We start from the raw sequence: 10,515 nt of genomic DNA, 5'->3' as shown, positions 1-10,515 counted from the left end.
AGTCATATTAACCTTTTGCATCGCAGCCCTATCCACTTATGGCGTAAGCTCTATACCTGAGCAAGGGTTCATAATTTCCTCGGCACTTTAAACAACCGTAATGTTTTGAAAACAAATTTAATTTGAATGTTTTATATAACAAAGATGTTATCAATATCTGAGAGAAGACTTAGGAAAAGATGCCATCCACACTTAATACAAAAATAGAAAGAACTGATATACACTGATTAACGCTTTCGATTAATGTAACACGATGTCTTATTTTTCTGAAAATGATGCTGCAAATCAAACATTACCGTGTAGCATATTGAATGTATCCAAAAACAAGTCTCTGCATTCCAGGATTAAGGAACGTCAAGGAAAATCGAATACAGTGTCAGCATATAATCCTCGAAATTCTCATTGTCTTCTCTATTTCCATCCGTTGCTCACTTTGCACTATGCAACATAGAGCGACGAGAAGAAGGATGTATCAATCTTTAGCATCGGTAATACCCCCTGCTGTAATCTGGAAAACGTGATGGAATTAATTTAAACAAAGATACATCCTATTTCACAAATAAACAAGATCAAAAGGATAATAAACGTGGGCAATGGATTGTAAGATTCAAAAGGATATAGCTTCTGATTCTGGCAAACTAGGGGAATCATAAATCTTGCAAATGCGTTGTTCTCCTTTCCCTTTTCTGAACATGAGCCTCACAGTCGAAGCATGTGCAAGAACATGGCCACCCGCTGGTTTTTTGGGATCCGTTACGAATACACCTCCTCCTGGATCAGCAATCACTGATAGCAAGCAAATAGGTTTAATCCAATGTTCGGATGGACAGCTTTATTAGCCATTTGACAAATCTTGCTTGCGAAGGAATAGGATACCTTGGTTGGTCATGAACACAGCCACATTAAATTCTTCAGCAATCTTTATAAGTCGCGAAAGCATTTGCGCAAGCTTTTGCTGTTCCCGACAAAGCATTAAAATTAGCCAAGGGAAATCCAGTTTGGCTTAAATTCACATCGAGTATGGTATTACCTGGCGCTCAGCAAGCTCCCCTCGCCCCGTAAAGTCTACTCTAAACAGAGCAGTTATTGAGTCTATAATCTGCATGATCCAAGCACCAGAAATAATATCTTGCGAGAGTCGTAACAAAAATATGCTAAATCAAAAAGAAAACAGGAATCGACATCTACAATCAATTATTCGCTTGGAGAGAAAGAATATGATTAAACATACCAGAAGTCTGAATGGCTCTTCAGACATTTTGGCGGCAAGTGCCAGCAATAAGTTGAACTGATGCTCGTGAGTGTATGCACGAGCATATACTATCTGTCCCAACACGAAATCATAAAAAAAATCTTAATATGCAAAATTTATGATCAAAGAACGCAAATCTTTTATTACGTGGTCCACAACTTATTCCCGATATTGTTAAGAACGCCGCATCGGACATAGAATGTGAAGAAAATTGAAAAGATGCAGTGTCCGAATACTATTGAATTGAATTACATTGTCGAGGACGGCGTTGGCATCCATTCCGAATCTTTCTGCAATAGGCACTATCCGATCTGGCCGGCTGAATACGTCAAAGGAAAGCAGTGTAATAATTTAGCTTTTACAAAAAAGATTGTCGAAAGAATGCGTGTTGTTAAAAGAAATTTTGAAGGAAATTTTCAAGCGTTAGGGAGGAGATTTACAAGGTTCCCTCTGTGTCGATATAGGCGACTTTTCCATTTCCTCCGTGCATGCTAAGGGGAAGCTGAATTGACCGCATTGATGTCAAATGAACTTCTGACGATACTAAATAAAGTACATTATTTCCTTATAACGAACGACTACAAATTCTGCAGAAGCTGGCATAAATAAGATCTTGACAAGAAACTGATAAAGACATGATTTTTCAAAGACGACCACAAATTCCAGGCATCGACTTACTTTTGTTCAAAGACTTTCGAACTTTGTGAGAAATTGTACGAACCTGAGTTGAAACGCAAAGTGTGTGAGCCAATTGAGTTTTTCCTGTTCTGTAAGGATTGAGATTTTACTCTGGTTAAATTCGGAAAATTATCGGGAAACACATTATTTTATCAAACGATCCGTTTATTTGAAGAACACATTTGATCACCTAAATTCGCCAAAAGCTTCTGTGATTGCTAGGGTTTCGATCCCGCCTTTGCCCGAAATCAAGATAAACAGGCGCCTTAATATATTTCATATAAGTTTGCATTCGTATCTCTGTAAAAAAGGTAAAATTATAATGAAATTTGCGGTAATAATAAAAGCAATAATTCTTACCGCCTAACGCCTCATCTAATGCTTGGCTTCCCGTCGTGATTCTCACGACACTCTTCCTCTGTAAATATATCAAAATTTGAAACAATTAATCGCTGAAATTCATAAAACAGTGAGCAAGAATCAAATTTACTACGGCAAAAGACTTTTAAAATATTAGAAACAATCAATTGCCAAAATTTAGAAAATGGTGAATAAGAGTAAGATTATTAAATAACTATAAAATGGAACGCAGGGAAAGACATGTAACTCTCCAAATTTACATTCAATTTTAAGTAAAGGACGATCGGAGTGGATAAATTCTACGATTTAAAAGCTCAAAGGTAACGAAGCTTAAATTCTGGAAAAAAGAAGGCTAAGCATACCTTTTGGAGAATCTCATTTCCAGTCACATAGCCGAAATTCTGCCAAGTACAACACACGGAACAAGATAATTTTGGAAATTTTAAACTTCAACACAACAGATTATGATTTTACTGATAACATATGGATAAAAAACGAGCTCTATAGATTTTTTTACCACAAGCTTTTCCGCAGCTTCGCATATTTTGTCGACCTTTGCATCGGACAATCCTTTGATGCTTGTCAAACTCTGTAAAAATCCTCTTTTCAAAAAGGCGATCATAAACACAAAAATTAAATGCGGTCTTAAAGAAAATTTACTCGAACCTTCTTGGTATGCATCATTAAACCGTTGCATGTATAAATGCCGGCATCCTGGAGCTTTTTGACGTCTCCTGCGTTGATTCCCAGTCGCGTGACTGTAAAATTAAAACGCAACGCGGGATGTCAACAACGAGTAAAGATTAGTACGATAAATATCGAAATGAGCCATAAAGATGTGATGATAATTAAAGTTTTCGGAAGTTCTACGTTTTTCTATAGCTTCAAAAGAATCGTCTTCCTCCTCGATATCCTGATCCGGATCGACGACCTGAAGCTGTTGATCTTCTTGCCTGAACATTCATATTCAAACATGTTAATGCCAAATAGTTAATGGATTTTGTGGATTCTGCTCCTCTAACTAGAAGGGATGAAGAAGCTTACTTGTAATCCATACTTCAATAGCCGATTTGCTTCTGCCAAATGGAGTGAGAAATAAATGCTACTCCTGCTAAGCTCTGAACAAACGTATTTGACAGGGCAAATGTATTTAGTAGCTATTTATAGATAGTCCACATGGTATTCTAGGTTTCAAGTCGCTGACATGGACATATGTATGGATTTCTTTTTTAAATAAATAAAAGTGGAGTGTGAAAGGCATTTGTTTCTTGAATTTGAGTTGGTCCCTTTACCTTTGCATGGGATGCTTTTATTCATTATTTTGGTGCTAATTTACATGCAACGGTTATTTGAATCGGTTAAATTTTGTTTGAACTATTCTTATTTCTTGTTGCTGGTGTTGGAAGTTGGAATTGGAAGTTGGAAGTTTTTGGTGATTTCAAATTCAAAAGAATTGTTTGAATTATTCTTATTTCTTGTTGCTGGTGTTGGAAGTTGGAAGTTTTAGGTGATTTCAAATTCAAAATATTAGAGAACAACGCTCTAATAATACTGTTGGGAATTTCTGCTAATTTCAAACAAAATTTAACAGAGCAGAACAATGCTCTGATATTATTGTTGGGAATTTCTGCTAATTTTAAACAAAATTTAACAGAGCATAACAATGCTCTAATACCACTGTTGGGAATTTTTTCTGGTACAATTCCAAAAACAAAATCACAGAACAGAGAACAATGCTCTGTTTTCCCACACATTAACACAGCGGAAACTTAAGATTTATTTGCAACGGACAGAGTTTTTTACAAACCAAAGATTTCTATTCACTAATAAAAGCAACTGTTGTTACAAAATATGATCTTCCTCTCTCACAGAGGGATTTACAAAACAAAAGATTCAGACTGCTGCTTCTGCTGTATATTCTATTTCACTGCTGCGGCTTTCTTTTACATTCACTCGCTGCTGCGTGTTACAAATGCACTGCTGTGCTTCTCTTTTCTAATTGCATTGTCAACAAAAAAACATTACATATATATGACAACCAAAACTTACATACGTTTTCACTTGCCATCCTGCTGTAAAATAAAAAACAATAAAATTAAATGGTTTTATCAACCTTTTCTTGTGCCCATACTTCCGCTAGAATAAAACAAAAACTTACATACGTTTTCACTTGCCATCCTGCTGTAAAATAAAAAACAATAAAATTAAATGGTTTTACCAACCTTTTCTTGTGCCCATACTCCCGCTGGAATAAAATTAAAATCCTTACCAAAACTTACCAACCCACAGTAAATTGCATTTACTGTTTTACTGACAAAACTGGCGGTAAAGAAACTTTTACTTCACGTCAAATTCATTTGCTGCTGGCCTGTACTTCAACCATTGACTTCATTTAGATCGCATCGCAGAATCACAAACTCCGGAAAGAAAAATGGAACATTATTATGTTGGTGCGATTTGCGATTTGCGATCGAATCGCATCGCAGAATCGCAATCGGCAGTCATCGAAGCAGAACCTTAAAACACATATAATGCGATATGCGATTTGCGATTAAGTCGCATCGCACCATCGCAATCGCAGAAAACACAGGTTGTAACTAAAGGCAATCAGGCTGAGGATGCGATTTGCGATCTGCGATCTCATCGCATCGCAAAGGTAAGGAAAAACGGTTTGCTGCAGTTGAAATTATATTTCAACACTCCCCTTTAATTTCAACTGTTGGGTTATTAATCATACCGAGACGCTTCCTTAAAAACTCAAAACTCTTCTGATCCAATGGCTTTGTCAGAATGTCTGCTACTTGTTCTTGAGTCCTGCAATGTTGTAAACTGATTTCTCCATTGCTTACCAATTCTCTGATATAGTGGAACCTTGTGTCAATGTGTTTCGTTCTCTTATGAAACACTGAATTCTTGGACAGCGCAATAGCTAAGCTATTGTCACAAAAAATAACTGTTGCTTTTGCCTGCTCTTGGCCTAAGCTCCTCAACATTCTTCTCATCCAAACTGCTTGACATGCTGCTGCTGTAGCTGCCACGTACTCTGCTTCTATTGTAGACAACACCACAATTGGTTGTTTCTTGGAAGCCCATGAAATGGCTCCTGAACTCATGTGAAAAACATAACCGGAAGTGTTTTTCCGATCATCTCCATTTCCAGCCCAATCGCTATCAGTATATCCAACTAAATCTAAACTTTCTGAAAAAGTATACAAAATGCCAAAACTTTTTGTACCTTTGACATACCTCAGAATTCTTTTTGTTGCCTGCCAATGAGCCTCTTTTGGCTTCTCCATGAATCTGGAAATCAAACTAACAACAAACATTATGTCAGGCCTAGTTGCAGTTAAATACATAAGGCTGCCAACTATGCTCTTATACAAGCTAGGATCAAAATCCTTGCTGCTGTCCTCTTTGCTGAGTTTTAATCCCATTACTGTGGGAGTGATTGCTGCTTTGCACTCTTGCATATTAAATCTGCTCAACACTTCATTTACATATCTTGCTTGAGAGATAAAAATTCCATTTTCATTTTGATCTACTTCTATTCCCAAGAAGTATCTCAGCAAACCCATGTCAGTCATCTCAAATTCCTCTTTCATGACTGATTTGAAGTTTTCAATGAGGTAGTCATCATTACCTATAAAAATTACATCATCAACATACAAGACAACAATTAAAATCTTACCATCCTTTTCTTTGATGTAGACGGTGGGTTCTCCCTCACATTTGTCAAATTCATTTTCCAATAGATAGGAATCTATCCTACTGTACCACGCTCTTGGAGCTTGCTTCAGCCCATAAAGAGCTTTCTTCAATCTGCAAACTTTGTGTTCTTGGCCTTTCTTCTCATAGCCTAGAGGTTGTTCAATGTAAACCTCCTCCTTTAACACTCCATTTAGGAATGCTGACTTCACATCCATTTGGTAGACTTTCCATTTGTTTTGTGCTGCTATGGACAGCACTGCTCTCACGGTTTCCATTCTTGCAACCGGTGCGAAAGTCTCCTCATAATCTCTCCCATATTGCTGCTTGTATCCCTTGACAACTAGCCTTGCCTTGTGTCTTTCAATTTTGCCTTCAGCATTGCACTTGGTCTTATAGACCCATTTAACTCCAATAACTTCTTTACCTTTTGGTAGCTCAACCAAATCCCATGTCTTGTTTCTTTCTATGGCTTTCATCTCCTCGTCCATAGCTTCTATCCATTTCTTATCTTTAATAGCATCTTCGAAATGAATAGGGTCATCAACATGACAATATAATGCAAACAAAGAATTCATTCCTTCATTATAAATGTCACTCAAGTTTCTGAACTTCTTACCTCTTTCATTTGGTGTGCAAGTGCTTGAAGATGCACTTGAATCTCCTCCTTGTGGTGTGCTTGGAGAAGCACTCTCATTTCTCCTCAAGGGTGTTCCTTGTTGTCCTTGTGTTGGCGTTGCTGTTTGGGGATGTATTTCAGTCATGTCCTCATCATCTTCATCATGAGGCAAACAGTTTTTAACATTAATTGTTTTCTCTATGCTTCCATCCCAAGCTTCCTCCTCAATAAATTGAACATCTCTGCTCACAAAGAATTTCTTGGTGGATGGGATATACAGCCTGTAAGCTTTGGATTCCTCACTGTATCCAATGAAGATACATTTCTCCCCTTTGCTGTCCAACTTCCTCCTTAGCTGATCGGGAATGTGTGCATAGGCCACACATCCAAAAACTTTCATGTGGGTGACTCCTTGCTTTCTCCCACTCCATGCTTCTTCCGGCACTTTGTTCATCACAGCTTTTGTAGGACACCTATTCAAAATATATATTGCACAGTTTACAGCTTCCGCTCAATAATCATTTGGCAAATGCTTTGCCTTCAACATGCTCCTCGCCATATCCATAATGGTCATGTTCTTCCTTTCAGCAACTCCATTTTGTTGTGAGGTGTACCTTGCTGTAAACTGCTTGTGTATTCCATTTTCTCTACAAAACCGTAGGAATTCCTTGGAGATATACTCACCTCCTCTGTCTGTTCTCAAAACTTTGATGTGCAACCCACTTTGATTTTCCACAAGTGCTTTGAAATTTCGAAATTTTTCAAACACTTCCGATTTGTTCTTCAAGAAATAAACCCAAGTTTTTCTTGTAAAATCATCAATGAATGTTAGAAAATATTGGTTGCCAACTAAAGATGGATTTTGCATCGGTCCACACAAATCTGAGTGGACAATTTCTAAGGGTGCTTTTGCCCTTATGCTTTTCCCACTTGGAAAACTTTCTCTGTGTTGTTTCCCCAAAATGCAACCTTCACAAAGGCTGTCCGGTTTCTCTATCAATGGTAATCCTCTTACCATTCCTTTTCTATTCAACAAGTTAAGACCTCCAAAGTTGAGATGTCCAAATCTCAAATGCCACAACCAATTTTCATCCTTTGGCACACTTTGGAGAGCCTCTTCAGAAATTGCTGCAATTATTTCTTTGTTTTTCAAATCTGCTCTTATTCTAAGAGGGAACATTTTGTTCCTTGTCATTTTCACTTCAGCAATGCATCGTTTGTTGGGTGCTCTGTCCATGATGGTGCATACATCATTCTCAAAGAAAGCATTGTAACCCTTTTGAACAAGTTGTCCAATACTCAAGAGGTTACATCTCATTCCTGGAACATAATAGACATCTGCTATGGTTTTCTTTTCACCTTGCTTTGTAAATATTTTAACTTCTCTTTTACCCATAACAGAAATTTTGCTATCAGTCCCAAGTGTGACTTGTGACTTCACACTTTGATCTAAAGCAGAAAACAAAGCTATGTTTCCTGTCATATGGTTGCTGCAACCGGAATCTAGAAACCATATGTCTTCACTATTTGTTTCAGCCATGTTACAAGCTAACAATACATTATCTTGGCTGATATTTTCTCTAGTGATATTTACACTAGATGTATTATTCATATGATGCTGCTTCTTCCTACATTCACTGGCATAGTGCCCATATTTTTTACAATAATAACATTGGACATTGGATTTTTCACACCTTTGTCCTTGAGCATGATGTTGTCCACTTTGTTGGCTGCTACCTTGGCCTTGGTTCTGATTTGGATTGCTGCCTCTTCCTTGAGCATTCGCTGGACTGTTCCTTCCACCTCTGTTCTGGCTTCTGCCTCTTCCTCTCTTGTTTCCTCTGCCTTGACCTCTTCCTCTTCTAAAGGACATCTGGATCTTGAAGGTTTTCTCTAGAGATGAGTTTTCATTTCTACTCAACCTCTGCTCATGTGTTATCAGTGATGCATGAAGTTCATCAACTGAAAAGTTTGAGAGATCCTTTGTCTCTTCTATGGTGGTGACAATCACATCGAACTTTGAGGGTAGGATCCTCAATAGTTTCTCCACAATCCTCCTTTCTTCAAGTATCTCTCCATGAGATCTTATTTTTGTGACCAGGCCAATTACTTGAGTGAAGAATGAGTCAATATTGTCTGACTCCTTCATGTTCAGATTCTCAAAATCTTTCCTCAGCAACTGTAGTTTTGTTGTCTTCACTCTCTCCATGCCTTGATAGGTTGTTTTAAGAGTTTGCCATGCTTCTTTGGATGTCTTAGCTGCTGCTAACCTTGGAAACACACTTCCATGCACTGCCTGATACAAGAAGAAGAGGGATTTTGAGTCCTTCTTCTTTTAGCTCTTTAACAGATCCTTCTCTCCCTGAGTTAGATTATTAAACTCATTTTCATCTGCTGATTGTTCAAAACCATCTTCAACTATTTCCCATAAGTCTTGGGAATCAAACAAAGCTCTCATTGTTATTGCCCAATAGTCATAGTTTTTTCCATCAAATAGTGGGAGCTGCATACCCATGCTATTGCTGGTGCTGGTGCCAACCATTCTTGCACTACTTGACTATGCTTCAAATACTTCACTATGTATTTAAATTAACAGACTGTCTTCAACAGCAACACACAGAAAAACTTGAGAAATACCTTGGATTCTTTTGCCTGAGTCTTCACTGCTGGAGAAGTTGCTACAGTAAGAATCCTTCCTTCAGCTTCTTTGAACCCTTCAAAGAGCCTAGACCAGCTCTGATACCAGTTGTTGGAAGTTTCAGGTGATTTCAAACTCAAAAGACCAGAGAACAATGCTCTGATACCACTATTGGGAATTTCTGCTAATTTCAAACAAAATTTAACAGAGCAGAACAATGTTCTGATACCACTGTTGGGAATTTTTTCTGGTAAAATGCCAAAATCACAGAACAGAGAACAATGCTATGTTTTCCCACAAAGGATTTTAACACAGCGGAAACTTAAGATTTATTTGCAACGGACGGAGTTTTTTACACACCAAAGATTTCTATTCACTAATAAAAGCAACTGTTGTTACAAAATATGATCTTCCTCTCTCACAGAGGGATTTACAAAACAAAAGATTCAGACTGTTGTGTCTGCTGTATATTCTATTTCACTGCTGCAGCTTTCTTTTACATTCACTTGCTGCTGCGTGTTACAGATGCACTGCTGTGCTTCTCTTTTCTAATTGCATTGTCAACAAAAAAAACATTACATATATATGACAACAAAAACTTACATACGTTTTCACTTGCCATCCTGCTGTAAAATAAAAAACAATAAAATTAAATGGTTTTACCAACATTTTCTTGTGCCCATACTCCCGCTGGAATAAAATTAAAATCCTTACCAAAACTTACCAACCCACAGTAAATTGCATTTACTGTTTTACTGACAAAATTGGCGGTAAAGAAACTTTTACTTCACGTCAAATTCATTTGTTGCTGGCCTGTACTTCAACCATTGACTTCATTTAGATCGCATCGCAGAATCACAAACTCCGGAAGGAAAAATGGAACATTATTATGTTGGTGCGATTTGCGATTTGCGATCAAATCGCATCGCAAAATCGCAATCAGCAGTCATCGAAGCAGAACCTTAAAACACATATAATGCGATATGCGATTAAGTCGCATCGCACCATCGCAATCACAGAAAACACAGGTTGTAACTAAAGGCAATCAGGCTGAGGATGCGATTTGCGGTCTGCGATAAACTTTGGTTTCTGGCTCTATGTGGTATGTTTCTTTGAGGACTTTCTACACCATTAATGAATATATGCCATAGGTGTTTACTTCCACATGTTGTTTTGATATGTCGACACTATACCCTACAATCAAGAGATGATAACAATCCTTGATAGGTCCATGGATTACATTGATTAGGGTTGTTTCATGGT

The 10,515-nt window shown here is 37.6% G+C and overlaps 1 protein-coding gene across 1 annotated transcript; it reads right to left on the bottom strand.

Moving 5' to 3' along the window:
* Positions 1 to 472: 472 nt before the first annotated feature.
* DMC1 (DNA repair (Rad51) family protein) lies at positions 473 to 3,251 on the bottom strand. The gene is made up of 14 exons (XM_089447269.1): positions 3,161 to 3,251; positions 2,957 to 3,048; positions 2,808 to 2,879; positions 2,653 to 2,691; positions 2,291 to 2,348; positions 2,121 to 2,166; positions 1,974 to 2,019; positions 1,693 to 1,754; positions 1,505 to 1,571; positions 1,232 to 1,324; positions 1,031 to 1,099; positions 877 to 955; positions 620 to 786; positions 473 to 517 (listed from the first exon to the last, which is right to left on the bottom strand). Exons 1-14 carry the CDS (start codon positions 3,249 to 3,251, stop codon positions 473 to 475), a joined length of 1,026 nt encoding a protein of 341 aa, XP_089303395.1.
* Between the last annotated feature and the right edge of the window lie 7,264 nt (positions 3,252 to 10,515).

Source organism: Pinus tabuliformis, chromosome X (genome assembly GCF_031772625.1).
Source record: "Pinus tabuliformis cultivar Carrire ecotype Pingquan chromosome X, CPIR1, whole genome shotgun sequence".
In the NCBI taxonomy this organism is placed as follows: domain Eukaryota; kingdom Viridiplantae; phylum Streptophyta; class Pinopsida; order Pinales; family Pinaceae; genus Pinus; species Pinus tabuliformis.
This window is presented reverse-complemented; position numbering and strand designations above follow the sequence as displayed.

Excerpts from the sequence above, each read along its gene's own strand:
- DMC1 (XM_089447269.1), bottom strand. The coding sequence starts at position 3,251 with ATGTTCAGGCAAGAAGATCAACAGCTTCAGGTCGTCGATCCGGATCAG. Across the intron at positions 2,880-2,956 it reads TAATGATGCATACCAAGAAG|AGTTTGACAAGCATCAAAGG; the intron begins GTTCGAGTAAAT and ends GGATTTTTACAG. Across the intron at positions 787-876 it reads TGTGTTCATGACCAACCAAG|TGATTGCTGATCCAGGAGGA; the intron begins GTATCCTATTCC and ends GCTTGCTATCAG.